Genomic DNA, 14119 nt, shown 5'->3' with positions numbered 1-14119 from the left:
GACTGTGATAATTTTCCGTTGGACAAGGCCTTTTATCATTATATAATGACCTTTTTTGTCTTTTTTAACTGTTGCTACTTTAAAGTTTATCTGATATAAGAATAGCTACCCCTGGTTGCTTTTGACATCCATTTGCATGAAATGTCATTTTCTATCCCCTTACCTTAAGTTTAAGTGAGTCCTTATGTGTTAGGTGAGTCTCCTGAAGTCAGTAGATAGTTAGTTGGTGAATTCTTATCCATTCTGCAATTCTGTATCTTTGAAGTAGAGCATTTAGGCCATTTACATTCAATGTTAGTACTGAGATGTGAGGTACCATTCATCATGCTATTTGTTGCCTGTATACCTTTTTTAATCATATTTTTGTTTTATAGGTCGTGTGAAATTTTTAAAGAGTTTCTGTTTTGATGTGTTTCCAGGATTCATTTCAAGATTTAGAACTCCTTTTGGCGGTTCTTGTAGTGCTGGGTTGGTAGTGGCAAATTCTCTCAGCATTTGTCTGAAAAAGACTGTATCTTTCCTTCATATATGAAGCTTAGTTTCAGTGGAAACAAAATTCTTGACTGATAATTGTTTTGTTTGAGGAGGCTGATGATAGGACCCCAATCCCTTCTAGCTTGTAGGGTTTCTGTTAAGAAATCTGCTGTTAATCTGATAGATTTTCCTTTATAGGTTACCTGGTGTTTTTGCCTCACAAGCTGTTAAGATTCTTTCCTTCATCTTAACTTTAGATAACCTGATGACAATGTGCCTAGGTGATGATCTTTTTTGTGATGAATTTCCCAGGTGTTCTTTGAGCTTCTTGTATTTTGATGTCTAATTCTCTAGCAAGGGTGGGGACGTTTTCCTCGATTATTCCTCCAAATATATTTTTCAGACTTTTAGATTTCTCTTCTTCCTCAGGAACACCGATTATTCTTAGGTTTGGTTGCTTAACATAATCCCAGACTTCTTGGAGACTTTGCTCATATTTTCTTATCCTTTTTTGTTTGTCTTTGTTGGATTGGGTTAATTCGAAAACTTTGTCTTTGAGCTCTGAAGTTCTTTCTTTTGCCTGTTAAATTCTATAGCTGAGAATTTCCGGGGGGTTTTGCATTTCTTTCTTTTTTTTTTTTTTGAGATGGAGTTTTGCTCTTGTCTCCCAGGCTGGAGTGCAATGGTGCGATCTCAGCTCACCATAACCTCCGCCTCCTGGGTTCAAGTGATTGTCCTGCCTCAGCATCCCGAGTAGCTGGGATTACAGGCATGTGCCACCATACCTGGCTAATTTTTGTATTTTTAGTAGAGACGGGGTTTCTCCATGTTGGTCAGGCTGGTCTCGAACTCCTGACCTCAGGTGATCCACCTGCCTTGGCCTCCCAAAGTGTTGGGATTACAGGCACGAGCCACTGTGCCCAGCCTGCGTTTCTGTAAGTGTATCCATGTTTCCTGAAGTTTTGATTGTTTTTATTTATGCCATCTATTTCATCAAATATTTCTTCCTTCATTTCTTTTATCATTTTAAACATTTCCTTACATTGGGCTTCACCTTTCTCTGGTGTCTTCCTGATTAGCTTAATAACTCACCTTCTGAATTCTTTTTCAGGTAGATCAGGGATGTCTTCTTGTTGGGATCTATTGCTAGTGAGCTAGTGTGATTTTTTGGAGGGTGTTAAATAACCTTGTTTTGTCATATCGCCAGAGTTGGTTTTCTGGTTCCTTCTCATTTGGGTAGGCTCTGTCAGAAGGAAGTTCTAGGGCTCAAGGCTGTCATTAAATTCCTTTTGTCCCATGGAGTGTTTCCTTGATGTAGTAATCTCACCCTTTTTCTAGGGACGTGGCTTCCTGAGAGCCGAGCTGTAGTGATTATTATCTCTCTTCTGGATCTAGCCACCCAGCAAGTCTACTGGGCTCCAGGCTGGTAATGGGGGCTCTCTGCACAGAGTCCTGTGATGTGGACCGTCTGTGGGTCCCTCAGCCATGGATACCAGCACCTGCTCCAGTGGACGTGGCAGGGGGGTGAAATAGACTCTGTGAAGGTCCTTAGCTTTTGTTGGTTAGTGCAGTATTTTTGTGCTAGTTGGCCTCCTGCTGGGAGGTGGTACTTTCAAGAGAGCATCAGCTATGGTAGTATTGGAAGCAATAGGTGGCGGACGGGGCCCTAGAACTCCCACGAGTATATGCCCTTTGTCTTCAGTTACCAGGATGGATACGGAAGGACTATTAAGTGGGAGCAAGGCTAGGTGTGTCTGAGCGCAGACTCTACTAGAGCGGGTCTTGCTGTGGTTGCTGTGGGGGATAAGGGTGAGGTTCCCAGGTCAGTGGAGCTGTGTACCTAGGCGGATTATGGCTGCCTCTGCTGTGCCATGCAGGTTGTCAGGGAAGTGGGGGAAAGCTGGCAGTCACAGGCCTCACCCAGCTCCCATGCAAACCGAAGGGCTGGTCTCACTCCCACTGTGCTCCTCCAACAACACGGAGTCTGTTTCCAGGCAGTGGGTGAGCAGGGTTGAGAACCTGTCCCAGGCTTCCCGCCTCCCAAATGGGAAAGTCAGTAGAGCTTTCTTTCTTCCCCTGCCTGTGGAGTCTGCACACTGGATTCATGCCCTTTCCTGAGTTCTGACCAGGAGACTTCTCAATCTGTTGAAATTATTACAAATTCAGTTGGAGGTTTCCTTCCCACTGTGGCCTTTTCCCAGTGCCTCTGGCAGACATCCAATTGATATTCATGATTATATCAAGTGTTGGGTTTCAATCTTGAACGACTTATTTTTATTTGCTGGTAGTTATTTCTTCTAGCTGTTTGTATTTAAATAGCAGAAATAAAGAGTGATATGAATTTTAGATGCAATACAAGGCTTGCTGACTCTGTAGGGAGGGAGACCACATACGATGAACCTACAGGGACTCAGGAAGAGGATGAAAGATATTTTATAGGATTTGTGCTTGTGTTAGGTGATTTTTGGGAATCATTTAAGAAATCAGGGCTGGGTGCGGTGGCTCTCGCCTGTAATTCCAGCACTTTGGGAGGCCGAGGAGGGTGGATCACATGGTTAGCAGATCGAGACCATCCTGGCTAACATGTTGAAGCCCGTCTCTACTAAAAATAAAAAATAAAAAATAAATTAGCCGGGTATGGTGGCAGGCGCCTGTAGTCCCAGCTACTCAGGAGGCTGAGGCAGGAGAATGGCGTGAACCCGGGAGGCAGAGCTTGCTGTGAGCTGAGATTGCGCCACTTCACTCCAGCCTGTGTGACAGAGTGAGACTCCATCTCAAAAAAAAAAAAAAAAAAAAAAAAGGAATCAGGGATGGGCTCTGGGTTGAATGTTATCAATAATTGGAGATAAATTTAAGATTGGGTATTTAATGAATCTCATCTAGAAGTTGGGACAAATGGAGTTAGGCTGAGTCATAACTGGTAGAAGTAGCCATCACTCATTTTAGCCAATATTGGAGATGTTTGATCATTTGAGGGTTTTGTACAGTGTTTGCTGTTTTTGTCTGTGCTTAGATATAATTATGGAATAGTCTGGCTTTCCTCTTGGTCCATCACAGTCATGGGGTGGCCTTGTCTGATCTTGGTGATTTGTCAAATTGTTCGTGTTTGGCACTACAGCCTAGTTGCCAGGGTCAGGTCAGCTCCTCGTTGTTAGGGATTGCTTTTCTCTTTCTCACTGGCTATTTGTTTTCTTTACAACAGCTGCAGATTATACCAGATTAGAAATGGGAATGGGGCTGGTGATAGAAGCTACTAGAGGCTGATACAGCCATAAAAAGCAGTGGAAGTGAAGCTGCCAGAGGGGGAAGGATATAAGAAATGTGTAAAAAATCAGAGAGCTCATATCAATTCAGAGTCATTTATATATCAGCCTTTAAGCATATCATTATATTGTATATTATATTGGAATAACAATTGATATTCATAATTATATCAAGTGTTGGGTTTCAATCTTGAATGACTTATTTTTGTTTGCTGGTAGTTATTTCTTCTAGCTGTTTTGTATTTAAATAGCAGAAATAAATAGTGATATGAATTTTAGATGCAATACAATTCTTTTTTCAAGTCTCTTAGCTCTGGTTGTACTGCAGCTCCAAAATACTCCAAAAAATACGTAAGATGCTCTTTCTTCCTTTGGAGCAGTGAGAACTGAATACAACAGAACCATTGTTTTTGAGTTCAGTAAATTAACTTTTTCAGGTGGTGTTGTGACATGGTGCATGTATTTTTACATCTGGAGCTCATGCAAAGAAAACACTTTGAAATATCAGGATATTATTACATAGCAAAGCTTTTATCTGCTGTTCCCTCAATACCATCTTCTTTTTCCTTTCTTCCTTTCCTATTCTTTTACATATAACACTAGATTCAGAGATCCTTGGTGTCTGTGATTCAAGTGATAATATACACACGCCTCTGATAAGGCCTCTCATATATAAAGGTACAAAACAAAGTTGTACTTATGGTGTGGGTATTTAAATGTCAATAACACTGCACAAAAAGGGACCCTCTCTTACGTGTTTAACAAATATTTGCAAACTAGTGGCTATGAGTTGGGTTTTGGAGTCAGAGTGGACTTGACTCTCACTTCTGCCATCTAACAGTTGTGTGACCTGGGGTGAGTTACTTACATTCATCTGAAAAATGGGGATTACCACTTTACCGGGGTTGTTGTGAGGATAAATGAAAGGATGTAAAGCATTTAGCACAATATCTGATGCATAAGAAATCAAGTTCTGAATCAGAATAATCCAGCTCTGAGCCAGAACTTGAGTCCATTATGTTTTCCTTCCATAATATTTATGTAGATCAAGGGTTGATAGAAAGTAGAACACTAAGGAGTGTATTCCAGGGCATCTCTTAGTACAGGTTCTATATATTTATTATTATATAAAGTTTGGTCTAGTGATACATTTTTTTTTTGAGACAGAGTTTTGCTCGTTTCCCAGGCTGGTGTGCAATGGCATGATCTCAGCTCACCGCAACATTCACATCCCTGTTCAAGCAATTCTCCTGCCTAAGCCTCCTGAGTAGCTGGGATTACAGGCATGTGACACCATGCCCAGCTAATTTTGTAGTTTTAGTAGAGACGGGGTTTCTCCATGTTGGTTGGGCTGGTCTCGAACTCCTGACCTCAGGTGATCCACCCACCTCAGCCCCACAAAGTGCTGGGATTACAGGTGTGAGCCACTGTGCCTGCCAAATGATACATTTTTTTTTTTCATAAAAACATATTTATTTAGTTCAAACATTGGCCAGCTGTGGAGCTGGCTGCCTGTTTTTATAAATAAAATGTTATCGGAGCACAGGTATACTTGTTCACTATGTATTATCTATGGCTACTTTTGTACTACCAATGCAGCATTGATCAATTACAAAAGAGACGTTATTATGACCCTCAAGTCCAAAATGTTTACTATCCAACTGGTTTTTTATTTTTTTATTTTTTTATTTTTTATTATACTTTAAGTTCTAGGGTACATGTGCATAACGTTTATATCATGTATAACTCCGCAATGCAATCCCTCCCTCCTCCCCCCTCCCCCTGATAGCCCCAGTGTGTGATGTTCCCCTTCCCGAGTCCAAGTGATCTCATTGTTCAGTTCCCACCTATGAGTGAGAACATGCGGTGTTTGGTTTTCTGTTCTTGTGATAGTTTGCTAAGAATGATGGTTTCCAGCTGCATCCATGTCCCTACAAAGGACACAAACTCATCCTTTTTTATGGCTGCATAGTATTCCATGGTGTATATGTGCCACATTTTCTTAATCCAGTCTGTCACAGATGGACATTTGGGTTGATTCCAAGTCTTTGCTATTGTGAATAGTGCCACAATAAACATACGTGTGCATGTGTCTTTGTAGTAGAATAATTTATAATCCTTGGGTATATACCCAGTAGTGGGATGGCTGGGTCATATGGTACATCTAGTTCTAGATCCTTGAGGAATCGCCATACTGTTTTCCATAATGGTTGAACTAGTTTACAATCCCACCAACAGTGTAAAAGTGTTCCTATTTCTCCACATCCTCTCCAATATCTATTGTTCCTGACTTCTTAATGATTGCCATTCTAACTGGTGTGAGATGGTATCTCATTGTGGTTTGGATTTGCATTTCTCTGATGGCGAGTGATGACGAGCATTTTTTCATGTGTCTGTTGGCTGTATGGATGTCTTCTTTTGAGAAATGTCTGTTCATATCCTTTCCCCACTTTTTGATGGGGTTGTTTGTTTTTTTCTTGTATATTTGTTTGAGTTCTTTGTAGATTCTGGATATTAGCCCTTTGTCAGATGAGTAGGTTGCAAAAATTTTCTCCCATTCTGTAGGTTGCCTGTTCACTCTGATGGTAGTTTCTTTTGCTGTGCAAAAGCTCTTTAGTTTAATTAGATCCCATTTGTCAATTTTGGCTTTTGCTGCCGTTGCTTTTGGTGTTTTAGACATGAAGTCCTTGCCCATGCCTATGTCCTGAATGGTACTACCTAGATTTTCTTCTAGGGTTTTTATGGTATTAGGTCTAACATTTAAGTCTCTAATCCATCTTGAATTAATTTTCGTATAAGGGGTAAGGAAAGGATCCAGTTTCAGCTTTCTACTTATGGCTAGCCAATTTTCCCAGCACCATTTATTAAATAGGGAATCCTTTCCCCATTTCTTGTTTCTCTCAGGTTTGTCAAAGATCAGATGGCTGTAGATGTGTGGTATTATTTCTGAGGACTCTGTTCTGTTCCATTGGTCTATTTCTCTGTTGTGGTACCAGTACCATGCTGTTTTGGTTACCGTAGCCTTGTAGTATAGTTTGAAGTCAGGTAGCGTGACGCCTCCAGCTTTGTCCTTTTGACCTAGGATTGTCTTGGCAATGCGGGCTCTTTTTGGTTCCATATGAACTTTAAAGCAGTTTTTTCCAATTCTGTGAAGAAACTCATTGGTAGCTTGATGGGGATGGCATTGAATCTATAAATAACCTTGGGCAGTATGGCCATTTTCACGATATTGATTCTTCCTATCCATGAGCATGGTATGTTCTTCCATTTGTTTGTGTCCTCTTTGATTTCACTGAGCAGTGGTTTGTAGTTCTCCTTGAAGAGGTCCTTTACATCCCTTGTAAGCTGGATTCCTAGGTATTTTATTCTCTTTGAAGCAATTGTGAATGGAAGTTCATTCCTGATTTGGCTCTCTGCTTGTCTGTTACTGGTGTATAAGAATGCTTGTGATTTTTGCACATTAATTTTGTATCCTGAGACTTTGCTGAAGTTGCTTATCAGCTTAAGGAGATTTTGGGCTGAGACGATGGGGTTTTCTAAATATACAATTATGTCATCTGCAAACAGGGACAATTTGACTTCTTCTTTTCCTAACTGGATACCCTTGATTTCTTTCTCTTGCCTGATTGCCCTAGCCAGAACTTCCAACACGATGTTGAATAGGAGTGGTGAGAGAGGGCATCCCTGTCTTGTGCCAGTTTTCAAAGGGAATTTTTCCAGTTTTTGCCCATTCAGTATGATATTAGCTGTGGGTTTGTCATAAATAGCTCTTATTATTTTGAGGTACGTTCCCTCAATACCGAATTTATTGAGCGTTTTTAGTATAAAGGGCTGTTGAATTTTGTCAAAAGCCTTTTCTGCATCTATTGAGATAATCATGTGGTTCTTGTCTTTGGTTCTGTTTATATGCTGGATTACATTTATTGATTTGCGAATGTTGAACCAGCCTTGCATCCCAGGGATGAAGCCCACTTGATCATGGTGGATAAGCTTTTTGATGTGCTGCTGAATCCGGTTTGCCAGTATTTTATTGAGAATTTTTGCATCGATGTTCATCAGGGATATTGGTCTAAAATTCTCTTTTTTTGTTGTGTCTCTGCCAGGCTTTGGTATCAGGATGATGTTGGCCTCATAAAATGAGTTAGGGAGGATTCCCTCTTTTTCTATTGATTGGAATAGTTTCAGAAGGAATGGTACCAGCTCCTCCTTGTACCTCTGGTAGAATTCAGCTGTGAATCCATCTGGTCCTGGACTTTTTTTGGTGGTAGGCTATTAATTGTTGCCTCAATTTCAGAGCCTGTTATTGGTCTATTCAGGGATTCAACTTCTTCCTGGTTCAGTCTTGGGAGAATGTAAGTGTCCAGGAAATTATCCATTTCTTCTAGATTTTCTAGTTGATTTGCGTAGAGGCATTTATAGTATTCTCTGATGGTTGTTTGTATTACTGTGGGGTCAGTGGTGATATCCCCTTTATCATTTTTTATTGCGTCTATTTGATTCCTCTCTCTTTTCTTCTTTATTAGTCTTGCTAGCAGTCTGTCAATTTTGTTGATCTTTTCAAAAAACCAACTCCTGGATTCATTGATTTTTTGGAGGGTTTTTTGTGACTCTATCTCCTTCAGTTCTGCTCTGATCTTAGTTATTTCTTGCCTTCTGCTAGCTTTTGAATGTGTTTGCTCTTGCCTCTCTAGTTCTTTTAATTGTGATGTTAAAGTGTCAATTTTAGATCTTTCCTGCTTTCTCTTGTGGGCATTTAGTGCTATAAATTTCCCTCTACACACTGCTTTAAATGTGTCCCAGAGATTCTGGTATGTTGTATCTTTGTTCTCATTGGTTTCAAAGAACATCTTTATTTCTGCTTTCATTTCGTTATATACCCAGTAGTCATTCAGGAGCAGGTTGTTCAGTTTCCATGTAGTTGAGCGGTTTTGATTGAGTTTCTTAGTCCTGAGTTCTAGTTTGATTGCACTGTGGTCTGAGAGACAGTTTGTTATAATTTCTGTTCTTGTACATTTGCTGAGGAGTGCTTTACTTCCAATTATGTGGTCAATTTTGGAATAAGTGCGATGTGGTGCTGAGAAGAATGTATATTCTGTTGATTTGGGGTGGAGAGTTCTATAGATGTCTATTAGGTCCGCTTGGTGCAGAGATGAGTTCAATTCCTGGATATCCTTGTTAACTTTCTGTCTCGTTGATCTGTCTAATGTTGACAGTGGAGTGTTGAAATCTCCCATTATTATTGTATGGGAGTCTAAGTCTCTTTGTAGGTCTCTAAGGACTTGCTTTATGAATCTGGGTGCTCCTGTATTGGGTGCATATATATTTAGGAGAGTTAGCTCTTCCTGTTGAATTGATCCCTTTACCATTATGTAATGGCCTTCTTTGTCTCTTTTGATCTTTGATGGTTTAAAGTCTGTTTTATCAGAGACTAGGATTGCAACCCCTGCTTTTTTTTGTTCTCCATTTGCTTGGTAGATCTTCCTCCATCCCTTTATTTTGAGCCTATGTATGTCTCTGCATGTGAGATGGGTCTCCTGAATACAGCAGACTGATGGGTCTTGACTCTTGATCCAGTTTGCCAGTCTGTGTCTTTTAATTGGAGCATTTAGTCCATTGACATTTAAGGTTAATATTGTTATGTGTGAACTTGATCCTGTCATTATGATATTAACTGGTTATTTTGCTCATTAGTTGATGCAGTTTCTTCCTAGCCTTGATGGTCTTTACATTTTGGCATGTTTTTGCAATGGCTGGTACCGGTTGTTCCTTTCCATGTTTAGGGCTTCCTTCAGGGTCTCTTGTAAGGCAGGCCTGGTGGTGACAAAATCTCTAAGCATTTGCTTATCTGTAAAGGATTTTATTTCTCCTTCACTGATGAAACTTAGTTTGGCTGGATATGAAATCTGGGTTGAAAATTCTTTTCTTTAAGAACATTGAATATTGGCCCCCACTCTCTTCTGGCTTGTAGAGTTTCTGCCGAGAGATCTGCTGTTAGTCTGATGGGCTTCCCTTTGTGGGTAACCCGACCTTTCTCTCTGGCTGCCCTTAAGATTTTTTCCTTCATTTCAACTTTGGTGAATCTGGCAATTATGTGTCTTGGAGTTGCTCTTCTGGAGGAGTATCTTTGTGGCGTTCTCTGTATTCCTGAATTTGAATGTTGGCCTGCCCTACTAGGTTGGGGAAGTTCTCCTGGATGATATCCTGAAGAGTGTTTTCCAACTTGGTTCCATTTTCCCCCTCACTTTCAGGCACCCCAATCAGACGTAGATTTGGTCTTTTTACATAATCCCATACTTCTTGCAGGCTTTGTTCATTTCTTTTTCTTCTTTTCTCTTTTGGTTTCTCTTCTCGCTTCATTTCATTCATTTGATCCTCAATCGCTGATACTCTTTCTTCCAGTTGATCGAGTCGGTTACTGAAGCTTGTGCATTTGTCACGTATTTCTCGTGTCATGGTTTTCATCTCTGTCATTTCGTTTATGATCTTCTCTGCATTAATTAGTCTAGCTGTCAATTCTTCCACTCTTTTTTCAAGATTTTTAGTTTCTTTGCGCTGGGTACGTAATTCCTCCTTTAGCTCTGAGAAGTTTGATGGGCTGAAGCCTTCTTCTCTCATCTCGTCAAAGTCATTCTCTGACCAGCTTTGATCCGTTGCTGGCGATGGGCTGCGCTCCTTTGCAGGGGGAGATGCGCTCTTATTTTTTGCATTTCCAGCTTTTCTGCCTGCCCTGCTTCTTCCCCATCTTTGTGGTTTTATCTGTCTCTGGTCTTTGATGATGGTGACGTACTGATGGGGTTTTGGTGTAGATGTCCTTCCTGTTTGATAGTTTTCCATCTGACAGTCAGAAGGACTGTCTGTTGGTCTGTTGGAGATTGCTTGAGGTCCACTCCAGACCCTGTTTGCCTGGGTATCAGCAGCAGAGGTTGCCGAAGATAAAATATTGCTGAACAGCGAGTGTACCTGTCTGATTCTTCCTTTGGAAGTTTCCTCTCAGGGATGACTCCACCCTGTGAGGTGTGGGGTGTCAGACTGCCCCTAGTGGGGGATGTCTCCCAGCTAGGCTGCTCAGGGGTCAGGGACCCACCTGAGCAGGCAGTCTGTCCATTCTCGGATCTCAACCTCTGTGTTGGGAGATCCACGGCTCTCCCCAAAGCTGTCAGACAGAGTCGTTCGCCTCTGCACCGGCCCCCGCTGCTTTCCCTATTGGACCTCAGCTGTGGGCTGTCCCCAGAGGTGGAGTCTACAGAGACAGGCAGGTTTCCTTGAGCTGCTGTGAGCTCCACCCAGTTCGAGTTTCCCAGAGGCTTTGTTTACCTACTTAAGCCTCAGCAATGGCGGGCGCCCCTCCCCCAGCCTCGCTGCTACCTTGCGGATAGATCGCGGCAGACTGCTGTGTTAGCAGTGAGGGAGGCTCCGTGGGCGTGGGACCCTCCCGGCCAGGTGTGGGATATATTCTCCTGGTGTGCCTGTTTCCTTAAAGCGCAGTATTGGGGTGGGAGTTACCCAATTTTCCAGGTGTTATGTGTCTCAGTTTCCTTGCTAGGAAAACGGATTTCCTTCCCCCTTGCGCTTCCAGGTGAGGCGATGCCTCGCCCTGCTTCAGCTCACGCTGGCCAGGCTGCAGCAGCTGACCAGCACCGATTGTCCGGCACTCCCTAGAGAGATGACCCCAGTACCTCAGTTGAAAATGCAGAAATCACCGGTCTTCTGTGTCACTCGCGCTGGGAGTTGGAGACTGGAGCTGTTCCTATTCGGCCATCTTGCTTCGCCCCCTATCCAACTGTTTAAAAGTTTTGCAGCCCTAATGTAGTCTAAATACAACTGCAATTAAAATGAGCATCTTAACCATGTTACTCAATCCAGTAGTCAATTCTCTGTCATCAACTTATTTGCCCTGTTGGTAGCATTTGACAGATGGATTCCTCACCTTCTTGAAACACTCTCTTCACTTGGTCTCTCTGGTTGCTTCCTTCTCAGTCTCCACTGCTGTGGCTTCTTCATCTCTGACCTCTAATGATTGGAGTGCTTAAAGGGCAGGCTCAGTCCTGGGACCGTCTCTTTTTTCTATTACTTGGCAAAGTCACTCAATTATGGCCTTCAATATCATCTATATACTGTGGGCTCCCAAGTTTATGTTCTCATCCCAGGCCTCCCCCACCTACTTGATATCACCATTCGAATGTTCATTTTAGGCATCTCAAACTAAACATGTCCAAAACTGAACTCCTGATATCACCCTCCACCTCAAACCTTACTTTTCTCTCAGGCTTTTTCTTCTCGGTCAATGACAACTCTATTCTGCCAAAAGCCTTGGAGACATCCTGGAGTCCTCTCAATCCTCAGCAAATCCCATCACTCTACCTTCAACATTTTCCAGGTTCTGATCACTCCCCACCACTTCTGCTCTCAACACGCTGGTTTGTGCCCCATTATCTCTCATGTAGACCTCCCTTCAGTCTGTTCTCCATACAGTTTCCAGATGGGGCCTTAAAAACCAAGTCAGATCTCTCACTTCCCTTCTCAAAACCCTCCAGTGGCTTCCTATCTCACTCAGAGAATAGCCAAGTCCTTACAATGGCCTCAAAGGTCCCAGTAATCCTTCTACCTGACTCCACTGCCATAATTCTCCGACTTCATTGTTTACCGCTCTCCCTCATGGAGATGGTTCCACTAGCACTGTCTCCCTGCTGTTTCTGGAACATGTCAGGCATCATCTTTGCTTTGGCTGTTTCTCTGCCTGGAATGCTTTTCTTCTGGGTTTCTACCTGGCTCATTGCCTCTCATCAGTGACGTCATCTCTGGACATCTTAACCAAAATCATCACTGCCTCCTCTCTTCCCTGATTAATTTTTCTCCTTCACACTTATTATTCAACAGACTAGTTATTTTGTCTACCTGTCTTGATGACTATCTTGTTTCCCCTACTAAAATCTAAGCTCAATGGAGGACAGAGATTTTGAGCTCTTTGGTCACTGTTATTTTCCTAGTGTTTGGAACACTTTCTAGCATATAATGGGCACTCAACAAACATCTGTATAAAGACACAGAAAGAATGAATTAAGTTCTTCTTGCTGGTACTTTAATTTTCTTTTCTCAGTTTCATGGAAGAAGAAAAATAGGGCTCTTTAATTTTGTTGCATTCACTTGAGATCATTTCTTAATTTTCAAAATGCATTTTAAATAAGATTTGGAGGGAAAGGGTATTTAGAAAATTTAAAAATATTTTTCTTCAATTTGTCTCTCAAATTCTATTTTTATTATATCCTATGAATTTTCTACTTTTAAATATTTCTGTTATAATCTTAGCAGGAAATGTTTATGTCATAACAACTATTCAGGAATTTTTGTTTGTAAGAAAAATGATTGATAAATATAAGCCTATACAAATGCTCACTAACTTAGACCAAATAGCAAAAATGTCATTTACTATTTTGGAGAATTTGAACTATAAACTGTTTAAAAGGAATAAAATAAAGTTTTATAATTTTCCATGTTGAACTTTTTTTATGGTATAAAGATAGATTTTAACATAGCCTAATTCCAGGTTAGCAAAGTATGAAATAATAAGATTTTATTGTTATATTTCTGTGCAGGGGGATATGGGACCTGTGGGACCCCAAGGACCAATGGGGATCCCAGGAATTGGGAGTCAAGGAGAACAGGTAATTAATGCATTCTTCCTTTCCCTTCAGTGCAGAACATTCTAGCCCCATCTTGGTCTTCATTGAAGTCCAGTCCTGCAAACAGCTATGAGTATGTTTGACAGTTAATTGCAATGGAGTATAAGTCCCGAAATGAATATAGGGAAGGATAAGATGGTTTCATGAGAAGATTTTATTTTTTAGAACTTCCAAAGGCTTAAAAAATAGGTAGTGTGTTTCGTGAGGCTGTGACTTTTAACATTAAAACCTAATTAACAAGGTAAAGGTTTTGGTGCAATATTTTTAGTTCCCCTTGGGAACAACAGTTTACTTACCTGCTGGTTTGTATATTTTTTTTCTCCTTGAAGCTTTGTGAAAATTGAACCCCACTCTCTCCCAAAGGAGTAGAGTAGTATCCCCCCACCAACCACTCCAACAAGCTACATACCAATTTTTTAAAAAGTATTATAGTTAAAACTTGGACCAGGATCAGAAGTAACCACTTAGTTTAAGGGGTACCCTTCTTGAATAGAAGCAAACCACAGAGAGAATTTTTAAATGACACCTGGCCCGTTGGTGAGAAGAAAAGAAAGATCTGTAAGAATGTCTACGTTCATGATTAGAACCACTTCCAAAATCTTCTGATAACTTTTGGAAAATCTAGGTATTGTGATAAATCTAAATAATGTGAAGATAGTATAACAGTACTCTCTACTGTTGTTAACCATGTAGTTTTTTGTT

The 14119-nt window shown here is 41.1% G+C and overlaps 1 protein-coding gene across 2 annotated transcripts in view; it reads left to right on the top strand.

Moving 5' to 3' along the window:
* Nucleotides 1-14119, top strand: part of COL28A1 (collagen type XXVIII alpha 1 chain) — a 186644-nt gene that overhangs the window by 65199 nt on the left and 107326 nt on the right. For both annotated transcript variants that reach the window (XM_033193259.1, XM_033193258.1), the window contains exon 16: nt 13331-13399. In XM_033193259.1, coding sequence (XP_033049150.1) covers nt 13331-13399 — 69 coding nt within the window. The remainder of the gene's footprint in view (nt 1-13330; nt 13400-14119) is intronic.

The sequence above is a fragment of the Trachypithecus francoisi genome, unplaced genomic scaffold (genome assembly GCF_009764315.1).
Source record: "Trachypithecus francoisi isolate TF-2019V2 unplaced genomic scaffold, Tfra_2.0 Lachesis_group4, whole genome shotgun sequence".
Taxonomy (NCBI): Eukaryota; Metazoa; Chordata; class Mammalia; order Primates; family Cercopithecidae; genus Trachypithecus; species Trachypithecus francoisi.
This window is presented reverse-complemented; position numbering and strand designations above follow the sequence as displayed.